Here is a 25129-nt window from a genome sequence, read left to right on the forward strand (position 1 = left end):
AAAACCGCAGTGCCTTTAGGTAGACTGGAGGATGTAGGTTCTGGAGAAGAAACACGGACATGTTCCTGATGAGAATCCAAATCACGAGAAAAAATTATATATAATCAAGGAAAATCACAAGAAATCTCCCAATGTAATCAGAGAAATATTATTCAGAAAGCTGTGAAATCCTGTTGGTGCATTGGAGAATCCAAATAGCAGAACGAGATTATCGAGTAAACCCTCAGACGTTAAAAACTCTATTTTCCATTCATCACCGTTCTTGGTGCAAATCAAACTGTAGTAAGCCCCTCAAGGTTAGAAAACCATTTAGCCCCCAAAAGCTGATTATAGTCACGGCTCCACTCCGCACACACACGGCTCCGCTCCATACACCTCGTACACACACGGCTCCTCTCCGTACACCTCGTACACACACGGCTCCGCTCCATACACCTCGTACACATGCGGCTCCGCTCCGTACACCTCGTACACATGCGGCTCCGCTCCATACACCTCGTACACACACGGCTCCTCTCCGTACAGCTCGTACACATGCGGCTCCTCTCCGTACACCTCGTACACACGCGGCTTCGCTCCGTACACCTCGTACACACGCGGCTCCGCTCCGTACACTTCATACACACACGGATCCTCTCCGTACACCTCATACACACACGGCTCTGCTCCGTACACCTCGTACACACGCGGCTCCTCTCCGTACACCTCGTACACACGCGGCTCCTCTCCGTACACCTCGTACACACGCGGCACCGCTCTGTACACCTCGTACATACACGGCTCTGCTCTGTAAACCGCGTACACACATGGGTCCGCTCCGTGCATGTCTTATACACAAAGCTCTGCTCCGTACACGTCTTATACACATGGCTACGCTCCGCACGCCTCGTACACACATGGCTCCGCTCAAAAAACCTCGCACACACCCGGCTCCGCTCCATAAACCTCGTATACACACGGCTCCGCTCTGTACACTTCGTACACACACGGCTCCGCTCCGCACACCTCATACACACACGGCTCCGCTCCGCACACCTCATACACACACGGCTCTGCTCCGTAAACCGCGTACACACATGGGTCCGCTCCGTGCATGTCTTATACACAAAGCTCTGCTCCGTACACGTCTTATACACATGGCTACACTCCGCACGCCTTGTACACACATGGCTCCGCTCCAAAAACCTCGCACACACCCGGCTCCGCTCCATAACCCTCGTATACACACGGCTCCGCTCTGTACACTTCGTACACGGCTCCGCTATGTACACCTCGTACACACACGGCTCTGCTCCCTACACATTGTACACATACGGCTCTGCTCCCTACACTTAGTACACATGTGGCTCCGCTCCGTACACCTCGTACACACATGGCTCCGCTCCGTACACCTCGTACACACACGGCTCCGCTCCGTACACCTCGTACACACACGGCTCCGCTCCGTACACCTCGTACACACACGGCTCCGCTCCGTACACACACGGCTCCGCTCCGTACACCTTGTACACACACGGCTCCGTACACCTCATACACACGCGGCTCTGCTCCGTACACCTCGTACACACGCGGCTCTGCTCCGTACACCTCGTACACACATGGCTCTGCTCCGTACACCTTGTACACGCGCGGCTCCGCTCCGTACACCTCGTTCACACACGGCTCTGCTCCGTACACCTCGTACACGCGCGGCTCCGCTCCGTACACCTCGTACACACGCTGCTCTGCTCCGTACACCTCGTACACGCGCGGCTCCGCTCCGTACACCTCGTACACACACGGCTCCGCTCCGTACACCTCGTACACACGCGGCTCTGCTCCGTACGCCTCGTACACACGGGGCTCTGCTACATCCACACTGTAAACCCCTCCTGACCCCACACATAAACTTCAGCTCATCCAGCACCATGACAACCAGCACAGCAGAGTCCTGCATCCACTGAGGCCCCTGATCATGTGACCCCTGACTCCTCCCCTCCTGTGACCTCATCACAGCGCCTGTGCGCACAGAGCAGCCATATATGTGGTGGCGGCTCTGCAGGTGGAGGTATGTGGAGATCCCCCATTATTGGCGCATTAAACCCTTCACCCCGAGGGTGGTTTGCACGTTAATGACCGGGCCAATTTTTACAATTCTGACCACTGTCACTTTATGAGGTAATTACTCTGGAACGCTTCAACGGATCCCCCTGATTCTGAGACTGTTTTTCGTGACATATTGTACTTCATGATTGTGGAAAAATTTCTTCGATATCACTTGCGTTTATTTGTGAAAAAAACGGAAATTTGGTGAAAATTTTGCAATTTTCAAAATTTTAATTTTCATGCCCTTTAATCAGAGAGATGTCACACAAAAGAGTTAATAAATAACATTTCCCACATGTCTACTTTCCATCAGCACAATATTGGAACCAAAATTTTTTTTTTATTAGGGAGCTATAAGGGTTAAAATTTCACCAGCGATTTCTCATTTTTCCAACAAAATTTACAAAACCATTTTTTTAGTGACCACATCACATTTGGAGTCACTTTGAGGGGTCTTTGTGACAGAAAATATCCAAAAGTGACACCATTCTAAAAACTGCACCCCTCAAGGTGCTCAAAACCACATTCAAGAACTTTATTAACCCTTCAGGTGCTTCACAGGAATTTTTGGAATGGGGAAGAAAAAAAATGAACATTTAACTTGTTTCACAAAAATGTTACTTTACACCCCAATTTTTTTATTTTCGCAAGAGTAACAGGAAAAAATGGACAAAATTTGTTATGCAATTTCTCCTGAGCACGCAGATACCCCATATGTGGGGAAAAACCACTGTTTGGGCGCACGGCAGGGTTTGGACGGAAGGAACGCCATTTGACTTTTTGAATGTAAAATTTACTTGAATAATTAGCAGATGCCATGTCGCGTTTGGGGAGCCCCTGATGTGCCTAAACAGTGGAAACCCCCCACAAGTGACACCATTTTGGAAACTAGACCCCCCAGGGAACTTATCTAGATGTGTGGTGAGCACCCTGAACCCCCAGGTGCTTCACAGAAGTTTATAACACGGAGCTGTGAAAATAAAAAAATCAAACTTTTTCCACAAAAATTATGTTTTAGCTCTAATTTTTATATTTTTACAAGGGCAAGAGGAGAAAATGGACCCCAAAAACTTTTGTGCAATTTCTCCTGAGTACGCCAATACCCCATATGTGGGGAAAATACAGTGTTTGGGCGCACGGCAGAGTTCAGAAGGGAAGGAGCATTGTGTGACTTTTTGAACGCAAAATTGGCTGGAATTGAGTGCGGACGCCATGTCGCGTTTGGAGAGCCCCTGATGTGCCTAAATAGTGGAAACCCCCCACAAGTGACCCCATTTTGGAAACTAAACCCCTCAAGGATTTTATCAAGGGGTGTAGTGAACATTTTGAACCCAGAGGTACGACACAGAATTTGATAACATTAAGTCATCATATTGAATAAGTTGTCATCAGTCTTGAGCGCAAGTGCTCGCTACTTGAGTTTGCACCAGGTATGCAGTAACATGCTCGAGTCCCCGCCCCGCATGTTTCACGGTTATTAGACACCCAAAAAAAAACACGCGGGGTTCGCTCATGCATGGCAGGCAATCCCCGCGAGTTTTTTTTGGCCACGAAGCATATGAGGCGGAAACTCGAGCATGTTAGTCAAGCACCTGCGATACTCAGTGCATACCGAAGCACCTGGCACTCAACACTAGTCGCCATATCGTCATAATTTTTTTTTTCTTTTTTTTTTACTTTTGAAAAAATCCCAACCCTAGCGGAACCCTAACCCTAGCACAACCCTAACCCTAGAGTTTATTTTTTACACCGTTCCTTGTGCGGTATAAGTGATTAGACGACTTTATTCTTCGGGTCGGTGCGATTACAGCGATACCAGATTTATATCGGGTTTTTATGATTGACAGGTGTCACACACTAAAGATGCATTTTTTTGCAAAGACTATTTTTTGCATCGCCATACTTTGAGAGCTATAATTTTTACATATTTTGGCCGACAGAGTCATGTGACATCTTGTTTTTTGCGGAACAAGTTGATGTTTTTATTGGTACCATTTTCAGGCACGTGACATTTTTTGATCGCTTTCTATTCTGATTTTTGGGAGGCAGAATAAACAAAAACCAACAATTCAGGAATTGTTTTTTGGTTTGTTTTTTTATGCCGTTCCGCGTATGGTGAAATTCATAAGGCAGCTTTATTATTCGGGTCAGTACGTTTACAGCGGTATCACATTTATATAGTTTTTTTTATGTTTTGGCGCTTTTACACAATAAAAACTATTTTATAAAAAAAATAATTTTTTTGTATCGCTTTATTCTGAGAGCTATAACTTTTTTTATTTTTCGGCTGATGGAGCTGTGTGGCGCCTTGTTTTTTTGCGGGACAAGATGACGTTTTCAGCGGTACCATTTTTATTTACATTCGTTTTTTTTATCGCGTTTTATTCCATTTTTTGTTTGGCGGTATGATGATAAAGCATCATTTTTTGCTTAGTTTTTTTAATTTTTTTTACAGTGTTCACTAAAGGGGTTAACTAGTGGGACAGTTTTATAGGTCAGGTCATTCTAGACGCGGCGATACTAAATAAGTGTACTTTTTATTGTTTTGTTTTTTTCATAATAATACTTATTGATGGGTATATTATATTTTTATTTTTTGGGTATTATTTTTTTCATTTTTTTTTTAATATTTTTACAATTTTTTTTCTTTTAATTTTTTATTTTAAACTTTCTTACACTTTTTTTGCTTTTACATTGTCCCATTATGGGACTTTCACTTTTTGCAGCCTGATCGGCTGTATAGCATAGAGAACAGCAGCAGCTCCCTATGCTATGCAGCCTGTCAGCGCTGCACACAGGGAGGTTACTTTGGTCATGCACTGCGCATGACCAAAGTAACTTCCTGCCTCCTGTTGACCCGGATGTTGTCATGACGACATCGAGCCGTCATGACAACATCCGAGACCAGACTCAGATGCCACGGGATGCCGGGAGAGGAGGTGAGTACCGATTCTTACTTCCGCAATGCTGCGATCAACTTCGATTGCAGCATTGTGGGAGCTAATGTGCCGGGAGCGGTGCGGGACCGCTCCTTGCACATAGCACCGGGTGTCAGCTGTGACCATGAGCTGACACCAGGCGGCGATCGCCCCGCACCGCTTGTGTGCGGGCCCCATCGCCGCACGCGTAATAGTACATAGCTGGTCAATAAAGCCCAGGGCGCAGCTACGTAATATTACAGGCAAGGTCGTAAAGGGGTTAATACTAGAAATATATTGCTCAGGGGATATCGCAGCCAATTCCCACAAGAATAATCCTGGAAACACAGAATTAGAGAGAATTATTTCTCAGAAGTTTATATAGGACTTAATACATTCCTGATTCTGGAGAGTAATATAAATACTTCAGAAAACAGAGCAATAAAGTTCAGAGAAGAAGCTTCATAGAAAGACAATGAAGTTACAGACGTCATTTAACCCTTTGGGAGAAAGTGATTCCAGGGAGTAAATTCAGAACACGTCTCTGTAGAAGTTTACTGCGTTGTGATTGTGAATCCGCGGGGGTCGTCTCTTCTAACACCGACCATCGGAGATCAGAACTTTTATCACCATCCAAGAAATGTCTGGCCACGGTGGTCTCACCAAACTTCTGCTCTTCTTCATTCTTTTTCTTGCAGTGGCCACAGTGGATTTCATCCTAGGTTCATAGAGCTGAATAGAGGAGCGATGTTCCTTCAGTCTGATTGTAATTGATCATGACTTTTGTCCACTTTACCACAAGGCACTTTACAGAGTAAATCACATCAGAACTGTAGCTGGTAAAAAAACACCAATTTCCACAGGTGTCCCTTCTAATTGGTGGGAAAACTGTCACCTGTAATAATCCTCCAACAGTTCTGACATGACAAACACGGAAAAGTGCCCCTTTATGGATCTGAAAGAAAGTCTGTTTAGACACTTTAGCGTAATAGTATCAGCTCTAATCAAATGGTTAGATAGCGATTTACCCTGAAGATTCACAAATTGTGGGGTTGTTTTAAAAATGTTACATTTAGGGTGTTTTTGTGAAGGAATCATGTATTGCTCCCATAGTACAGTGCCCCTTTCTTGGCCCCCACACACAGTATACTGTTCCCCTAGTATCGCCATCCACCCACACACTGTATAATATTTCGACGGTACCTCCATCCCCAATTTTATTTTTTTGGGGTGTTTTTCATGTATCATATGGAAACCTATGCGAAAATGCTAAAAAAAAATCCCATCATATCCAGAGAGAAAAATACACTGTACATGGAGTATTTGGCATTAAATATCTCTTGTCTTGGTGTTCTTACAAACAAGCTTTTATAAATGTCTCAAATTTCTATGTCTGAATCAGACATTAGATCCAATGTGATAGAACATTACAGTTCGAAGACGGGAAACATTCATATAGACGGCCGGTGGTGATGTAGTCAGTGACGGACTTTGGCCAAATATGTTTCTAGAACCAAAGTAGAAGATGAAGATGTCCTCATCATGAAGTAGTTATTTCTCATGTCACGTGTAATATCTCCTGCAGTATTACTAATGCCGATTCCGGTGTCTGTAAATGAGGCGAGAATTAGCTTTATGGAAGATGAGTCTATGAGAAACGTATTCAGCTACAGACTCCAAGGAAGAAACTGCTTGTTGTTTGTGGCTTAAATTATATATGTTTTATTAGTATATGTATATAAGAAAACTAAATACTGTAAAATAATAAATCTCCTCATATGTTTCCCTTATTATCTCCAGTAATTGTATTATTAAACAGGATTTTTATGACGTTACATCTGCTCATCATCTTCTCATTCAGGTCTCTACAATATCAGATCCTCTCAGTGAATATCTTCTATATAAGCAAATTTTTCTGATTTACCCATCAAGGATGGATATGGATAGAGACTAGATGGCGGAGAGGATATTATACCTCACCCTAGAGATCCTCTTCCGTCTTACTGGAGAGGTGAGAGATTCTGATGACGTCACATTACATCATTCTTATCTATGGGAATAACAGATGAACAGAACTGGAGAGGTGAGGACTCTGGAAATGTCTGGAGTGAGATTTATTAATGTGTCTCTCCATAACCAGGATTACACAGTAGTGAAGAAGACCTCTAGAGAGCGCTGTCAGGACCCTGTGTCTGAGGGATGGGGAAGACCCCTGAGCCCAAAAACCGGACCTCCATCTCACCCCCTGATACATGATGACATCAATGACCAGAAGATCCTAGAACTCACCTACAAGATGATTGAGCTGCTGACTGGAGAGGTGACACTGCTGGGAATGCTGGGGCATTATACAGTAACGCTATGAAGGGATCGAGGGATGACAGTATCATTGTATGTGTCAGGTTCCTATAAGGTGTCACGATATCGCCGTCTATTTCTCCATGGAGGAGTGGGAGTATTTAAGACACAAAGATCTGTACAAGAACGTCATGATGGAGGTTCCCCAGCCCCTCACATCACCAGGTAATAGACAGGACTAAATACACATGGCCTATAATTATCTGTATGTAAAGAATGAATTCAGCCCCTGTATGTGTTTCCTCCAGATCTATACAGTAAGAGGACAACACCAGAGAGATGTCCCCGTCCTCTTCTTCCACTGGACTGTAAATAAGAAGCTCCCAATGTTCCTCAGGATCATCAGGTAGATGGAGAGAAGGTGTCATGAGATCTCCCCTATGATGTGTAGACGGCTGTGAAGGTCTTGTGTTCAGTCTTGTTTTATCCACCAGTATTATATGTTTTATACTTGTGTAATGAGAATGGTGGAGATGGCAGGATTAGAGCTGATCATAGATGGGACTTCTCCATCTGTCTGTGACTTTTACAATATTTGTTTCAGGGTGAAGATCTGACCCATATTAATACTACAGAGACATATGTGAGGGATGACGAGTGGTGTAAAGAGGAGATTCCTACATATGACTACCCAGGTGAGTACTAACCACTAAATGCAGAGAAATCACAGATTCTTCTCAGACACCGGCTGTGGCTGCTTTATTGGTCATGTGATCACCATTTTGCCGTTAAAGTACAACATTGTCCTCCACCTAAAACTGTTCAAATGACTTTGTGAAATTGTGAAAGTCCTTTTCTATAGAATTTACAACCTGGAGGATCCACCTACCCCCTGGGATTAGTAGATGCTGACTGTTAACTGCCCAGATCTGTAAATCCACTCATTGCTCTGACAAATTATTATATATCTCCAAAACTTATATTTCCAAAATTCACAGACTAATCCAATTGGAGTAAAGGGTAAAAATTAACTTTTATTTTTTCACGATTAAAACTAGAAATATAGTAGCAAAATGTAAAAATGATTGACTCAGTGGTCCCTGAACTGAAAGTCAGCTAGGATATTAGTAGTAAAGAGTTTGTCACTCAAAATTATTGCAATATACAGTACAGACCAAAAGTTTGGACACACCTTCTCATTTAAAGATTTTTCTGCATTTTCATGACTTTTAAAATTGTACATTCACACTGAAGGCATCAAAACTATGAATTAACACATGTGGAATTATATACTTAACAAAAAAGTGTGAAACAACTGAAAATATGTCTTATATTCTAGGTTCTTCAAAGTAGCCACCTTTTGCTTTGATGACTGCTTTGCACACTCTTTGCATTCTCTTGATGACCTTCAAGAGGTAGTCACCGGAAATGGTTTTCACTTCACAGGTGTGCCCGGTCAGGTTTAATAAGTGGGATTTCTTGCCTTATAAATGGGGTTGGGACCATCAGTTGTGCTGTGCAGAAGTCAGGTGGATACACAGCTGATAGTCCTACTGAATAGATTGTTAGAATTTGTATTATGGCAAGAAAAAAGCAGCTAAGTAAAGAAAAACGAGTGGCCATCATTACTTTAAGAAATGAAGGTCAGTCAGTCCAAAAAATTGGGCAAACTTTGAAAGTGTCCCCAAGTGCAGTTGCAAAAACCATCAAGCGCTACAAAGAAACTGTCTCACATGAGGACCGCCCCAGAAAAGGAAGACTAAGAGTCACCTCTGCTTCTGAGGATAAGTTTATCCGAGTCACCAGCCTCAGAAATCGCAGGTTAACAGCAGCTCAGATTAGAGACCAGGTCAATGCCACACAGAGTTCTAGCAGCAGATGACGCGCCCCCTGGGCCAGTGTTGTTGGGGATACCCGGAGCCGGATCAGATGAGGGTTGTAGTCTCCGAGTGGCTGTGACCCGGTCCGTGCCCAGGGTGTCAAGCTCAGTGTGTGGCAGTCCTTACTGATGTTACTAAAGTTCTTTATGTCGACTACGCCACCCGTTGATTTGCGGTCACTACGGCCGCCGCTGCAGCAGGGTCCGCTGAGGCTGATGGTGTTTGTGCAGCCCAGGTAGTATAACCCCCAACGGGAGGGGTATAGCCTCAGGGGGTCAGGTGCAGAGGATGGTGGTTGTGGAAGTGCAGTGAAGATGGTAATGAGAGTCAGAGTCGGGTTGTGCAGTTCAGGGTTCTTTACTTACTGCTGTTCTTGTACCGGTCACTCCGGCCTTGAGTGACCACCCGAGCCGCGCTGTGTCCACCAGGTCCTGGACTCGGCCAACCCCCAAGTAGTTCTGGAGCGTGGTTCTGAGCTCCCTTTCTGTCCTGTCCTCGTCTCTGGCCTTCCCCACCAGGGATCCACCTAAGTCCGGCTCCCTCGGGCCTCTTGTTGGTGAACCCTTGTCTCTGGGTTCCCTGACCCTATGCGTGGTCTGCCTTCCGGGTGGATATAGTGGGTGGCCGTGGCAGATTCTGCCCACGGCCTCCGGTTCCTGGCTAAGGTGTGCTGTAGCCTCTGCCAGCTTGGGATCCGGTACCCTGTTGCCAACTCTTCACCCTCTGGTCTAATTTGGGCTCTTGGAGTTCCTTCTTTCTCCCCCTCTGGGTCTTTCTTTCTCCTCTCTCCCTCTTGGCCTTGGGGCTGCTCTGCTCCTCTGCTTTCCTCCACTGCTCTGCAAAAGACTGACAGACTGACCAGCCTTCTGCAAAAGACTCCTCTGCAAAGACTGACGTCTCACTGACTGACCCTGATCTAAGATGGTGCCCACCTTATATACTCCCTCTATGTGTGAGCTCAGGTGACCAGCACCCAATGAGCTCCTAGCTTTACCCAGGCTGCTCCCCCTATCTGCCCCTACACTACTGGATGTTCCACCCCCCTCCCACTCCAGCCAGGACAGACTCGGTCGTACCTGCACATTATTAAGTGGGAGTACCATTGGTCTGTCCTCCGGAAATGGGATGTGTGTAGTGCATGCAGCTAACTGAGCTCAGTTCCACACTCCATCCTTACCCGGGAGTGGAATATCACACCTCTGGCTGAGGTGCAATACCCCTGTAGCAGCCGAATCCTCAGGGTGCTACATTCCCCCCTGGTAAATCACAGCACGTCCTCGGGCTGTAAGATATAAAAAACACCAAAACATACAATTTTTTTCATAAACATAAACATATAAAACATATAAAACATCATATATTATCAGCATAAACTTTTCATATAAACATTCTTGTCTTCTGGTACCTCCGGTCACGGTGCAACTTGTGACCGGGTAAAGTGCGACAGTCTCTTGAAGAAACACGGTTTCCTATAAAACCAGTAGGGGGCGCTTTAGGAAGCGCAACTATATACAAGGGAAATATGGCCGCTCTCAGTCCTCGGCCAGGTATTAGGAAAGGGATGACCGCTCTCAGTCCTCGGTCAGTGGGGAAATGGGACACACTGGAACAGTTCACACTTGTCCCAACGGGGACCATATTTAAATTAGCAGCATGGCATATACCCTAACGGGTAACTTTATACAGTCTCTTCACTACCGTACTCAACGACGGCGTCCTCCTGCTCTTTCTTTGTGGACAGTTTCAGTTTCAGACCCGTCCGGGTCCTCTTGCTCCTCCCCACACCGCAGCTCCTCCTCCGTCAGGCGATGCACATGGAGGGCGTAGGGTCCTTTGGCACACTTGTGCCGGGTGAAGGTGACCTCGTCCCCTAAATACAGGTCACGACCTCTGTGTCCCTCCGGTAGGTGGGACTCAACGTCTCTCCTGGTCACGAAGACGTCGCCTGGGGTGCGGTGATCCCTGATGAAACCCCACCCATGCTGCAGATTGAACTTTATCACAGTCCCGATGGTACGGGGACCATGCGCTGCACGGGGGTTTCTCCTGGTCCGGCTCTTCTGCTCCGCGCTCCTTATTTGGGCTTGTTGTTCCCGGACCCGCCTCTCTCTCCGCTCCCTCTCAAAGACCTCGAGCTGCTGGCGGCAGCACTCTGCACTCTCCGCTGCGGCTGCCCGAGTCTCCTGAGTGAACCCCATGAGGTCTTCTCCGGTGGGATCCCACTCAAACTGGGTCTCTTCTAGCGGGGGCGAGATCCTCTTTATGGGCTTTGGAGCCGGGATCAGGGGTTCGCACATGGCCCTTGCCTTTTGCAGCTCCAGCTGGATGTATTCCTGGGGCCATACGAAGGGCTGCCCATCCGGGCACGTATGCTGGGCGAACAAGTCCTCACCCAGGTGCGGTACTTTAGGTGTTATGGGCGCCGTGGTGGTAGCGGCGCCCGGGTTAACCAGGCCTTGCGACCAGGCCTGGGGCACCTTGAAGGTAAAGGGCACCGTAAGAACGGCGGCGCCCTGTGTTACTTGGCCCTGCGACCAGGCCGGGGGCTCCGCGGAGGTAGGGGGCGCTGTTGGTATTGCGGCGCCCGGGGGTACTAGGCCTTGCGACCAGGCCGATGGTACTTCCTGCTTGGCCACGCTCGGGGTCGAGGCGTGTGACGTCACAGGGGTCGCGGCTTCCGTTTGAGGCCTAGTCTGCGGCGGTGACGTTGCAGCGACGGGCACGGCAGGGGGTACTTCGGGCTCTGCGACGGGGAGCTGGGGCAAGCACGCGGTTTCCCGGCTCGGGGTAGTGACGTCCCCTTTACCTGCCTCCATTCGTTCGGCTCCCTTCTCGGCGCCGTCTCCGGCCTTCAGTCCTCCTGCGCCATCCTCAGAGGCAGTCTGTCTCCTCGTCTCGGGTGGCGTGCTCCGCTGACGAGTCTCGATCTGCTGGGCCATCTCTCGGCTCCACTCCGCCAACGTCTCTCGTTGCACCCGGGCCATCCTCCGTGCGAGGCCCTCCAGCGCAGTCTGTGCACACTCCCGATCTCGGGGGAGCTGTGTTAGGATCTCCAGCAGGCCTTCTGGAGTGGCGACCTGCAACAGGCTCCTGACCACTGGGTCGGTGCTGCCTGGAGTGGCGGCCCGCATCAGGCTCCTGACCACTGGGTCGGTGCTGCCTGGCTCTCCCTCCATCTCCGGGTGTGCTTTCTCTGGACTCTCTTCCAGACGTCTTGTCTCCGGGTGCGCTCTCTCCAGACTGCTCCAGGCGACACCCATCTTTGTTCTCTTGTTCTGTCTCCGCCCACATCGAGGGTGGTCCCGGGGCAACTTCAGTTCCAGGGGCAGTTCTCTTACGCTGATGGACACTTCCAGCATCACAGCCTCTGTTGGTGACCGCGGTTTCCGCTTTTGGCGCCATTCTTCGACCTGGCCCACGATGGGAGGTGGCCTCTTGCCACCCTCTGGCACGCCCATAATGGCGTCCGCTCTTCCAAGGCGGGAAATCTTCGGAAATGGCGGGAATCGTCTCCCAGTGGCGGGAAACTCCATGGATGGCGGGAAAAAGCTGCAAATGGCGGACAACCGGCGGGAAACGACCTGTGATGGGGCCCAATGGCGGGGACCCTCCGGAACCGGCAGGAGACTTCTTTTTAAGGTAACGATGAACTTTTCTTCAGGCACGCAGTACCCGGTTGTTGCGGGCACGTAATCCTGCCGACTACGCCAAAGTTGACGCGCCCCCTGGGCCAGTGTTGTTGGGGATACCCGGAGCCGGATCAGATGAGGGTTGTAGTCTCCGAGTGGCTGTGACCCGGTCCGTGCCCAGGGTGTCAAGCTCAGTGTGTGGCAGTCCTTACTGATGTTACTAAAGTTCTTTATGTCGACTACGCCACCCGTTGATTTGCGGTCACTACGGCCGCCGCTGCAGCAGGGTCCGCTGAGGCTGATGGTGTTTGTGCAGCCCAGGTAGTATAACCCCCAACGGGAGGGGTATAGCCTCAGGGGGTCAGGTGCAGAGGATGGTGGTTGTGGAAGTGCAGTGAAGATGGTAATGAGAGTCAGAGTCGGGTTGTGCAGTTCAGGGTTCTTTACTTACTGCTGTTCTTGTACCGGTCACTCCGGCCTTGAGTGACCACCCGAGCCGCGCTGCGTCCACCAGGTCCTGGACTCGGCCAACCCCCAAGTAGTTCTGGAGCGTGGTTCTGAGCTCCCTTTCTGTCCTGTCCTCGTCTCTGGCCTTCCCCACCAGGGATCCACCTAAGTCCGGCTCCCTCGGGCCTCTTGTTGGTGAACCCTTGTCTCTGGGTTCCCTGACCCTATGCGTGGTCTGCCTTCCGGGTGGATATAGTGGGTGGCCGTGGCAGATTCTGCCCACGGCCTCCGGTTCCTGGCTAAGGTGTGCTGTAGCCTCTGCCAGCTTGGGATCCGGTACCCTGTTGCCAACTCTTCACCCTCTGGTCTAATTTGGGCTCTTGGAGTTCCTCCTTTCTCCCCCTCTGGGTCTTTCTTTCTCCTCTCTCCCTCTTGGCCTTGGGGCTGCTCTGCTCCTCTGCTTTCCTCCACTGCTCTGCAAAAGACTGACAGACTGACCAGCCTTCTGCAAAAGACTCCTCTGCAAAGACTGACGTCTCACTGACTGACCCTGATCTAAGATGGTGCCCACCTTATATACTCCCTCTATGTGTGAGCTCAGGTGACCAGCACCCAATGAGCTCCTAGCTTTACCCAGGCTGCTCCCCCTATCTGCCCCTACACTACTGGGATGTTCCACCCCCCTCCCACTCCAGCCAGGACAGACTCGGTCGTACCTGCACATTATTAAGTGGGAGTACCATTGGTCTGTCCTCCGGAAATGGGATGTGTGTAGTGCATGCAGCTAACTGAGCTCAGTTCCACACTCCATCCTTACCCGGGAGTGGAATATCACACCTCTGGCTGAGGTGCAATACCCCTGTAGCAGCCGAATCCTCAGGGTGCTACATTCCCCCCTGGTAAATCACAGCACGTCCTCGGGCTGTAAGATATAAAAAACACCAAAACATACAATTTTTTTCATAAACATAAACATATAAAACATATAAAACATCATATATTATCAGCATAAACTTTTCATATAAACATTCTTGTCTTCTGGTACCTCCGGTCACGGTGCAACTTGTGACCGGGTAAAGTGCGACAGTCTCTTGAAGAAACACGGTTTCCTATAAAACCAGTAGGGGGCGCTTTAGGAAGCGCAACTATATACAAGGGAAATATGGCCGCTCTCAGTCCTCGGCCAGGTATTAGGAAAGGGATGACCGCTCTCAGTCCTCGGTCAGTGGGGAAATGGGACACACTGGAACAGTTCACACTTGTCCCAACGGGGACCATATTTAAATTAGCAGCATGGCATATACCCTAACGGGTAACTTTATACAGTCTCTTCACTACCGTACTCAACGACGGCGTCCTCCTGCTCTTTCTTTGTGGACAGTTTCAGTTTCAGACCCGTCCGGGTCCTCTTGCTCCTCCCCACACCGCAGCTCCTCCTCCGTCAGGCGATGCACATGGAGGGCGTAGGGTCCTTTGGCACACTTGTGCCGGGTGAAGGTGACCTCGTCCCCTAAATACAGGTCACGACCTCTGTGTCCCTCCGGTAGGTGGGACTCAACGTCTCTCCTGGTCACGAAGACGTCGCCTGGGGTGCGGTGATCCCTGATGAAACCCCACCCATGCTGCAGATTGAACTTTATCACAGTCCCGATGGTACGGGGACCATGCGCTGCACGGGGGTTTCTCCTGGTCCGGCTCTTCTGCTCCGCGCTCCTTATTTGGGCTTGTTGTTCCCGGACCCGCCTCTCTCTCCGCTCCCTCTCAAAGACCTCGAGCTGCTGGCGGCAGCACTCTGCACTCTCCGCTGCGGCTGCCCGAGTCTCCTGAGTGAACCCCATGAGGTCTTCTCCGGTGGGATCCCACTCAAACTGGGTCTCTTCTAGCGGGGGCGAGATCCTCTTTATGGGCTTTGGAGCCGGGATCAGGGGTTCGCACATGGCCCTTGCCTTTTGCAGCTCCAGCTGGATGTATTCCTGGGGCCATACGAAGGGCTGCCCATCCGGGCACGTATGCTGGGCGAACAAGTCCTCACCCAGGTGCGGTACTTTAGGTGTTATGGGCGCCGTGGTGGTAGCGGCGCCCGGGTTAACCAGGCCTTGCGACCAGGCCTGGGGCACCTTGAAGGTAAAGGGCACCGTAAGAACGGCGGCGCCCTGTGTTACTTGGCCCTGCGACCAGGCCGGGGGCTCCGCGGAGGTAGGGGGCGCTGTTGGTATTGCGGCGCCCGGGGGTACTAGGCCTTGCGACCAGGCCGATGGTACTTCCTGCTTGGCCACGCTCGGGGTCGAGGCGTGTGACGTCACAGGGGTCGCGGCTTCCGTTTGAGGCCTAGTCTGCGGCGGTGACGTTGCAGCGACGGGCACGGCAGGGGGTACTTCGGGCTCTGCGACGGGGAGCTGGGGCAAGCACGCGGTTTCCCGGCTCGGGGTAGTGACGTCCCCTTTACCTGCCTCCATTCGTTCGGCTCCCTTCTCGGCGCCGTCTCCGGCCTTCAGTCCTCCTGCGCCATCCTCAGAGGCGGTCTGTCTCCTCGTCTCGGGTGGCGTGCTCCGCTGACGAGTCTCGATCTGCTGGGCCATCTCTCGGCTCCACTCCGCCAACGTCTCTCGTTGCACCCGGGCCATCCTCCGTGCGAGGCCCTCCAGCGCAGTCTGTGCACACTCCCGATCTCGGGGGAGCTGTGTTAGGATCTCCAGCAGGCCTTCTGGAGTGGCGACCTGCAACAGGCTCCTGACCACTGGGTCGGTGCTGCCTGGAGTGGCGGCCCGCATCAGGCTCCTGACCACTGGGTCGGTGCTGCCTGGCTCTCCCTCCATCTCCGGGTGTGCTTTCTCTGGACTCTCTTCCAGACGTCTTGTCTCCGGGTGCGCTCTCTCCAGACTGCTCCAGGCGACACCCATCTTTGTTCTCTTGTTCTGTCTCCGCCCACATCGAGGGTGGTCCCGGGGCAACTTCAGTTCCAGGGGCAGTTCTCTTACGCTGATGGACACTTCCAGCATCACAGCCTCTGTTGGTGACCGCGGTTTCCGCTTTTGGCGCCATTCTTCGACCTGGCCCACGATGGGAGGTGGCCTCTTGCCACCCTCTGGCACGCCCATAATGGCGTCCGCTCTTCCAAGGCGGGAAATCTTCGGAAATGGCGGGAATCGTCTCCCAGTGGCGGGAAACTCCATGGATGGCGGGAAAAAGCTGCAAATGGCGGACAACCGGCGGGAAACGACCTGTGATGGGGCCCAATGGCGGGGACCCTCCGGAACCGGCAGGAGACTTCTTTTTAAGGTAACGATGAACTTTTCTTCAGGCACGCAGTACCCGGTTGTTGCGGGCACGTAATCCTGCCGACTACGCCAAAGTTGACGCGCCCCCTGGGCCAGTGTTGTTGGGGATACCCGGAGCCGGATCAGATGAGGGTTGTAGTCTCCGAGTGGCTGTGACCCGGTCCGTGCCCAGGGTGTCAAGCTCAGTGTGTGGCAGTCCTTACTGATGTTACTAAAGTTCTTTATGTCGACTACGCCACCCGTTGATTTGCGGTCACTACGGCCGCCGCTGCAGCAGGGTCCGCTGAGGCTGATGGTGTTTGTGCAGCCCAGGTAGTATAACCCCCAACGGGAGGGGTATAGCCTCAGGGGGTCAGGTGCAGAGGATGGTGGTTGTGGAAGTGCAGTGAAGATGGTAATGAGAGTCAGAGTCGGGTTGTGCAGTTCAGGGTTCTTTACTTACTGCTGTTCTTGTACCGGTCACTCCGGCCTTGAGTGACCACCCGAGCCGCGCTGCGTCCACCAGGTCCTGGACTCGGCCAACCCCCAAGTAGTTCTGGAGCGTGGTTCTGAGCTCCCTTTCTGTCCTGTCCTCGTCTCTGGCCTTCCCCACCAGGGATCCACCTAAGTCCGGCTCCCTCGGGCCTCTTGTTGGTGAACCCTTGTCTCTGGGTTCCCTGACCCTATGCGTGGTCTGCCTTCCGGGTGGATATAGTGGGTGGCCGTGGCAGATTCTGCCCACGGCCTCCGGTTCCTGGCTAAGGTGTGCTGTAGCCTCTGCCAGCTTGGGATCCGGTACCCTGTTGCCAACTCTTCACCCTCTGGTCTAATTTGGGCTCTTGGAGTTCCTCCTTTCTCCCCCTCTGGGTCTTTCTTTCTCCTCTCTCCCTCTTGGCCTTGGGGCTGCTCTGCTCCTCTGCTTTCCTCCACTGCTCTGCAAAAGACTGACAGACTGACCAGCCTTCTGCAAAAGACTCCTCTGCAAAGACTGACGTCTCACTGACTGACCCTGATCTAAGATGGTGCCCACCTTATATACTCCCTCTATGTGTGAGCTCAGGTGACCAGCACCCAATGAGCTCCTAGCTTTACCCAGGCTGCTCCCCCTATCTGCCCCTACACTACTGGGATGTTCCACCCCCCTCCCACTCCAGCCAGGACAGACTCGGTCGTACCTGCACATTATTAAGTGGGAGTACCATTGGTCTGTCCTCCGGAAATGGGATGTGTGTAGTGCATGCAGCTAACTGAGCTCAGTTCCACACTCCATCCTTACCCGGGAGTGGAATATCACACCTCTGGCTGAGGTGCAATACCCCTGTAGCAGCCGAATCCTCAGGGTGCTACACAGACACATCTCTACAACAACTGTTAAGAGGAGACTTTGTGCAGCTGGCCTTCATGGTAAAATAGCTGCTAGGAAACCACTGCTAAGGACAGGCAACAAGAAGAAGAGACTTGTTTGGGCTAAAGAACACAAGGAATGGACATTAGACCAGTGGAAATCTGTGCTTTGGTCTGATGAGTCCAAATTTGAGATCTTTGGTTCCAACCACCGTGTCTTTGTTCGACGCAGAAAAGGTGAACGGATTGACTCTACATGCCTGGTTCCCACCGTGAAGCATGGAGGAGGAGGTGTGATGGTGTGGGGGTGCTTTGCTGGTGACACTGTTGGGGATTTATTCAAAATTGAAGGCATACTGAACCAGCATGGCTACAACAGCAACTTGCAGCGGCATGCTATTCCATCCGGTTTGCATTTATTTTTCTACAGGACAATGACCCCAAACACACCTCCAGGCTGTGTAAGGGCTATTTGACCAAGAAGGAGAGTGATGGGGTGCTACGCCAGATGACTTGGCCTCCACAGTCACCAGATCTGAACCCAATCGAGATGGTTTGGGGTGAGCTGGACCGCAGAGTGAAGGCAAAAGGGCCAACAAGTGCTAAGCATTTCTGGGAACTCCTTCAAGATTGTTGGAAGACCATTTCCGGTGACTACCTCTTGAAGCTCATCAAGAGAATGCCAAGAGTGTGTAAAGCAGTCATCAAAGCAAAAGGTGGCTACTTAGAAGAACCTAGAATATAAGACATATTTTCAGTTCTTTCACACTTTTTTGTTAAGTATATAATTCCACATGTGTTAATTCATAGTTTTGATGCCTTCAGTGTGAATGTACAATTTTCATAGTCATGAAAATACAGAAAAATCTTTAAATGAGAAGGTGTGTCCAAACTTTTGGTCTGTACTGTATATCAGTTCTATAGTAAAAATCGCGCTATCGGTAGTGAAAAAGAGATCAGGAGAAGAGTACTATTATTTTATAAAAATAAGATTTATTTGTTTGGATGCTAGCAATAAAAACTTAATAAAATACAGGATTTAATACAGGATTTAAAAGACGAGTGTAGACAACAATATTTCGATTGGGGTAAAAGAACTAATGGTATACAAGGTGTAATAAATAGTAAAATCCAGCGGTTAATCTGGTGTGGTAAAATGCCTGTGGTGGCTTGGTACCTGGAAAGAAGAGGAGTTTGGTTAGGGCTATTGTTCTCTAGTAATGAATATGCTTAGCTGGCTGTGGATCTGTTACTCACCAGGTATCAGAGTGGGTAAAGTGCAGGTGTGCACTAGGGCTGTGGTCCGTCAGGATTCTTAGAGTGGGGCGTGGTCCTGAACGCTTTGTTATGCTCCTGGAGATTTAATGATATGGGGTTAGTGCTGTTAGCTCTGGGTAGGTAGATAGTGGGGTTAGCGACTTACCCACGGAGGAGCTGTTCTGCTTTTGGAGATTGCTTGTTAGCACTCCCTCAGTGGGGGGTGCAGCAGGAGGCTCTGGATTGTATCTCACTTTGTTGCAGAGATGTGACAGGGGGGCTTTTTGATTGCCAGTAGGCGTAGTAACGCTTGAGGATACTCAATGTCCTGTATATAGATATGGAGGAAGGGTTAGGAACTGAGGAATACAGGAATAGTCCACAGTGTGGTAAACCTAGATGTTTACCTGTGCGTGATTATCAGTAATCCAGGGGTGCAACAGGAGGCTCTGGATTGTATCTGTCTCTGAGCAGAGATGTAGTAGGAGGCTACTGGTTGCCGGGTGATAGGGGGCGTTGTGGCACTCAAGGATAATTGATGTCCTGTATATAGATGGGGAGGGAGAGTTAGGAGCTGAGGTATACAAACAATAAGCCACAATATAAGTAAGCCCGGTTGATTACCTTGTTTAGGGTCCAGGTGTGAAATGGTCAGTCACCTTCTTTATCTGTGGCTGAAGGCCTAAATCAAGGGAAGGTGTTCAGGAGGTTCTGCAAGAGGGTTCAGCCTAGTGGTAGGTGCAGCAGGAGGCTCTGGCTGAGTAATTTACTGGCTAAGTAGCAGTGGGTCTTGTCCCTGGACGCTGAGGTGCAGCAGGGGACCGGCTGCAAATGTGGCAGGAGGCCTGGTCTGGATAAGTATATTCAAGTAGGTGGAAGGCTTTGGTGGCAGGCTGAGTAGTAGATATCCGGGCAAGGTCTATGGTTGTGGAGTCCGGTTTTCAGGCACGGTCCCTACTCGTGTGGAGTCAGGCAGGCCGCGTTCCTGGAATCCTGTCGGTAATAAAGAGGTGAGTGTGTGTGGTTTTGGTCCTTGTGGTGGCGTGTGTCATAAGCGGTGGGGGCCGTGGCCCAGAGTACTTACGGTCCGTAGTCCTGCGGAGATGTCAAGGAGTTGTGGGGCCCGGGGCGAGAGCGGGGTCCCGGCCGGTGACCGCCGCTACTCGCGGGCTTCCGGGTAAGTGGAGCAGGAGAGGAGGGGCGGAGAAGGTGAGGGGGCGCGTTCTATTGGAAGCGCGCGAGAGGCAGAGAGACGCGCTGACACGTGGTGTGCAGCGTGTATTGAGGACGGATGCCTGTGGGCGCCTTCTCTGCTGGGTCAGTCAATTCCAACGCGTTTCGACAGCTGACGGCTGTCTTCATCAGGGATAGTCTGGCCCAGTAGGTGGAGTCCTTTATATACCTGTCTATAATGACGTCATGGCAACGGTCCGCTGTTGGTGACGTTGTCATGGTAACTATCAGTCGTTGAAAGCAAATAGCTCAATTTCGCTGTTAAGACCCCATGGTCTCAAGGTGTTTAATTTAAAAATCCACTCGCTTTCTTTTCTTGACATATGTTTGATAAAATCACCCTGTCTCCAATGTTTGTGAACTATTTGTATGCCTATCACTTTAATTCCTTTGATGGATCCTTTATGTTTGTCCGCAAAATGCTTTGACAGGGGGTGGCCCATGTATTTATTTTTAATATTCCTCAGATGTTCATTAATTCTAGTGCCCATTGCTCTTTTAGTCCGGCCTATATACATTTTTTCACAAGGGCACATTAGTCCATAGATAACCCCCGTAGTGGTACATGTGACAAAGTCTGTGATGGGATATGACTCTTTGCGGTAATTGACAGTGTGTGATTTGGCTGATTTCAGGGTTTTGCATATTTTGCATTTTTGGCATGGAAAGAACCCTGTAATTTTTTGTTGAAAAGGTGTGACTGGTTTTTTTGTGATGATATTATTTTTTACGGTGGGGGCTATGAGTGATCCTAGGTTCCGTGCTTTCCTGAATATGAGCCTGGGCCTATTGGGTATTTGATCGCCAATGATTTTGTCATCCTTTAGTATATGCCAGTGTTTTTCCACAATTTTTTTAAAAATGTGCGTATTGGCGGAGTAAGGGGTGATGATGGGCATGATTATATTGGGATTGGGATTGGTTCGTGTTGATTTTGTGGTGTTTGTATCAGTTAAGAGGTTTTGTCTTGGTATTGCAGCTATTTTTTCTTTAGTATTTTTAAGAAACTGAGCATTATATCCTTTTTCCAAGAATTTTTCCGTGAGTGAATCTGCCTCATTGTTGTACTGTATATCAATTATATTTATTTAATCAGGATAACAGATCTTCCTACCGTTTGTATCTAACAGAACAATTTATTCAGAAGAACTGTGAATAAATTCACTGTGGTAAGCTTTAAAATTCATGAAGCCGACACATTGGCAGTTTCTCTTATCTTGTGCTTATAGCAGCAGTTATAGGATATTGAGAGATTCTCTTGCTTTATCCCTAATCTTGTCAACAGTCATATAGTACAATACACTGTCTCCTACATAATGCCAATCACAAGAGCCTGTTAGCTGAACTTCTCATATTATAGCATTAGCGATGAGGATGAAGCTATCGTGATGGATGTCCCTAGCTGCTGCTACAGTGGGGAAAATAAGTATATGCAAGACGGCCTTCATTTTTTAAAGTCGTGGCGAAAAGACAACTAGGAAATACATAGCTTCTAATAGCCACAAGCCTACTCAATATTGAATGCAGATATAACAGGAGAAACAGAGTATATATAGGCATAAAATCAATATAGCTTTATTGGATACAAAATAGTAAAAAGGCCCCAGCAGTGGCAACACAGAGTAAATAGCAGATTACAAAATACAGTACATGGTAACATATATAGAAAATGTGTATATCAAAGGCCCCCCCAAACAAAAAAGGGGGAAGGGGAAAGGCAAGCAAATAGCATGTAAGATATACCATAGATGAGGGGTAGCCGCACAAGTGTGCAGGTATATATAAGATATCAAGAAAAATTCAAGTATCCCTTACCAATCGCTAGTAGGGGGGGCCAGTAGAGAAAAAGTGACAGGCAGACCGGGAACAGGATGAACTTAAGGTGCCAAGTGACCAGAAGAGAACCTCGACGCGCGTTTTGCCCCTATATTATGGGCTTTCTCAAGAGGCAAAAGAATGGGGAAAATAAGTATTTGATACACTGCTGATTTTTCAAGTTTATCGTAGGCACACTTCACCTGTGAGAGACAGAATGTAAAAAAAAATCCAGAAAATCACATTGTATGATTTTTAAATAATTAAATTGCATTTTATTGCATGAAATAAGTATTTGATCACCTACCAACCAGCAAGAATTCTGGCTCTCACGGACCTGTTAGTTTTTCTTTAAGAAGCCCTCCTACTCTGCACTCACTACCTGTATTAACTGCTGCTGTTTGAACTCGTTACCTGTATAAAAGACACCTGTCCACACACTCAATCAATCACACTCAAATCTCTCCCCCATGGCCAAGACCAAAGAGCTGTATAAGGACACCAGGAAGAAAATTGTAGACCTGTACAGGGCTCAGATGGGCTACAGGACAATAGAGAAGGCAACAACTGTTGGCACAATATTAGAAAATGGACGAAACACAAGATGACTGTCAATCTTCCTCTGGCTGGGGCTCCATACAAGATCTCGCCTGGTGGGGCAGCGATGATTCTGAGAAAGGTCAAGAATCAGCCCAGAACTACATGGGAGGACCTGGTCAATTCACTGAAGAGAGCTGGGTATAGAGACAAGAAGACCTGGCACAACACATTTATAAAGGAACGCTGTGCCCCAGCATCCAAGGAAATATATAGAGAAGAACAATAAAAGGGTGTAAAAATGGGCACCAGACATTCTGAATAAGTAAGTCAATAACAATAAATAATAATTTTAAGAAGAATTATAAATTTTATTAAATACCACACACAAGCACCAAAAAGTTAAAACATAATTAAAAAGGCAGAAAAAGCATTAGATGTAAACCACCTTATAAAAGGCACATACATAAATATACATAAATTTATGAAATATTACATGTAATAAGGTGCCCACCCTGGATCAAAGCATATATTTCTGGTAGATGTAAGATTATGAATAATGCTGCACAGATAGAAAGTACAGTGTGTATGGAAAGTATTCAGTCCCCTTTACATTTTTCACTCTTTGTTTCATTGCAGCCATTTGGTAAATTCTAAAAAGTTCATTTTTTCTCAGTAAAGTACACTCTGCACCCCATCTTGACTGAAAAAAAACAGAAATGTAGAAATTTTTGAAAATTTATTAAAAAAGAAAAACTGAAATATCACATGGTCATAAGTATTCAGACCCTTTACTCAGTATTGAGTAGAAGCCCCCTTTGAGCTAGTACAGCCATGAGTCTTCTAGGGAATGATGCAATAAGTTTTTCACACTTCCGTCCAAGGATTGGTCAAGTTGAGAATAGGGAGGAAGGAGGTGGGATGTTCCTACCTATAAAGACATGCTTGCTTGGCCGCCGAACATGGCCAGCAACCATGCCGATATGTTTATCAAGAAACTATCATAGTAACAAATTCTATTTAGATATTAAACAGACTGCTAGCCCCTGATGATCATGGCAGTTATAAAAAAATGATGAAACACGTAAGGCTTGAACTTCAGCTTAGTGCTAGCTAGGAAGGTCTAATATCATGTTTTACAGGAGTCGATAGACACTGTGGTATCGTAGGAATCAAAACTAGGAAGCTCAGTGTGTCAGCACTGTGGGTGTGTGTCAGTGCTGTGGGTGTGTGTCAGCGCTGTGGGTGTGTATCAGCGCTGTGGGTGGGTGTCAGTGCTGACGTCGGCGGTCGAGTGACCTGTCACATGGCTAAATGACGTCATGGAAGGTCCTTTTACACCACTGCGAGACACCGAGGAGACCGGACGCATCGGAGAAGGAGACCGGGGGCCATCGGAAGGTGAGTGTAATGTTTTTTTCCAGGACGTCCCTCCTGACAGCACACCAGGAGGTAGTCCTTCATGTCCGACTAGGGGCAGGAACACACGAGAGGTTAAAGGCCCCTCCCCACCCTCCATCGCCTGTGTTTTTCCTGTCCCTAGTCGGACAGGCACATGAGAGGGCGCAGCAGCGCTGAAAGCATAGGAGCAGCCCAGGGGACGGAGGGGTTGCCATACCTGTCTCCTCCCGCTGTCGAGACAGGCTGCCGGCTGAAACCCGTCCTGGTCCCTCAGCCAGCCCAGTGGAGCGGAGCTCCTGGAAGGCGCCGCTTCCCTCCTCGGAGGGCTCTGGGCGTGCTGCCTCTGCCGGCCAGCGCAATTCCAGTGACGCGGCTGCGGCATGAGTTCCACCCTGGAACGCACTTCCGGTTAGGAGGTCAGCAGGAAGGAGAAGCCTGGGGAAGATGGCGGCGAAGACGGCAGACAGGTAAAATCTGTCCATGTGTGTCTGTCGGTTAGGCACTGCACCTATAGTGAGCTATGGAGGGTAGCCCCGCGCAGCACACGGATTCCACGGCCATCTCCCTGGGTCATGTAAGTGAGCATCTATGGGCCCCCTTTTTTTGTAGCTGAGCTATGGTGATTTATCCTGACAAACTGCCTGTGTCTGATACTGTCCATAGAATAAAGGGACCCCAAAGGGATCAGTTCCTAAGAAGAGGGCTAGGCGATGCCCAACTTGTACTACCAGGCTTCTGGACACATATAACAAACAGCTGTGCAAGGACTGTATAGCAAAAGTTATGGCGGAGGAGCAGGCCACATTTAGAGCCGAAGTAAAGGCTATGATTAAAGAGGAAGTGCCTGGGAGGCTTCAGCTGCAATCATCAAGACCAATATTGCGGCCACGTCCATGGCCAGATCAGCAGGCTTATGGTTGGAGGACCTGGAAGCCAAACTGAGAAAGAGTGCTTCCAGGGAGGATATAGCCGAGGCTTTATACATGGTCAGGATGGCAGTAAATTTCATGGCAGATGCGTCAGCAGAA

At 49.0% G+C, this 25129-nt stretch overlaps 1 protein-coding gene and 1 long non-coding RNA gene across 3 annotated transcripts; one reads left to right on the forward strand and one right to left on the reverse strand.

Annotated features, from left to right (window-relative positions):
* Positions 1-6868: 6868 nt before the first annotated feature.
* On the forward strand, positions 6869-7543 carry LOC141182688 (gastrula zinc finger protein XlCGF66.1-like). The gene is made up of 3 exons (XM_073660839.1): positions 6869-7014; positions 7144-7323; positions 7406-7543. Exons 1-3 carry the CDS (start codon positions 6958-6960, stop codon positions 7541-7543), a joined length of 375 nt encoding a protein of 124 aa, XP_073516940.1. The 5' UTR covers positions 6869-6957.
* An 11288-nt stretch (positions 7544-18831) lies between these two features.
* On the reverse strand, positions 18832-20345 carry LOC141182663 (uncharacterized). 2 transcript variants are annotated; one of them, XR_012257937.1, is made up of 6 exons: positions 20200-20345; positions 19740-20108; positions 19523-19658; positions 19282-19443; positions 19116-19211; positions 18832-19035 (listed from the first exon to the last, which is right to left on the reverse strand). It is a non-coding gene; the product is annotated as an uncharacterized lncRNA (long non-coding RNA). The 2 variants fall into 2 exon arrangements; XR_012257936.1 differs by having other exon boundaries at positions 18832-19211.
* Positions 20346-25129: the final 4784 nt, after the last annotated feature.

The sequence above is a fragment of the Phyllobates terribilis genome, unplaced genomic scaffold, assembly GCF_046119375.1.
Source record: "Phyllobates terribilis strain yellow unplaced genomic scaffold, ASM4611937v1 Scaffold_35__1_contigs__length_13245226, whole genome shotgun sequence".
Taxonomy (NCBI): domain Eukaryota; kingdom Metazoa; phylum Chordata; class Amphibia; order Anura; family Dendrobatidae; genus Phyllobates; species Phyllobates terribilis.

Coding starts and splice junctions, on each gene's coding strand:
- LOC141182688 (XM_073660839.1), top strand. CDS start 6,958: ATGGCGGAGAGGATATTATACCTCACCCTAGAGATCCTCTTCCGTCTT. Junction 7,015..7,143: donor TCTTCCGTCTTACTGGAGAG/GTGAGAGATTCT, acceptor CTCCATAACCAG/GATTACACAGTAGTGAAGAA. Junction 7,324..7,405: donor TTGAGCTGCTGACTGGAGAG/GTGACACTGCTG, acceptor TGTATGTGTCAG/GTTCCTATAAGGTGTCACGA.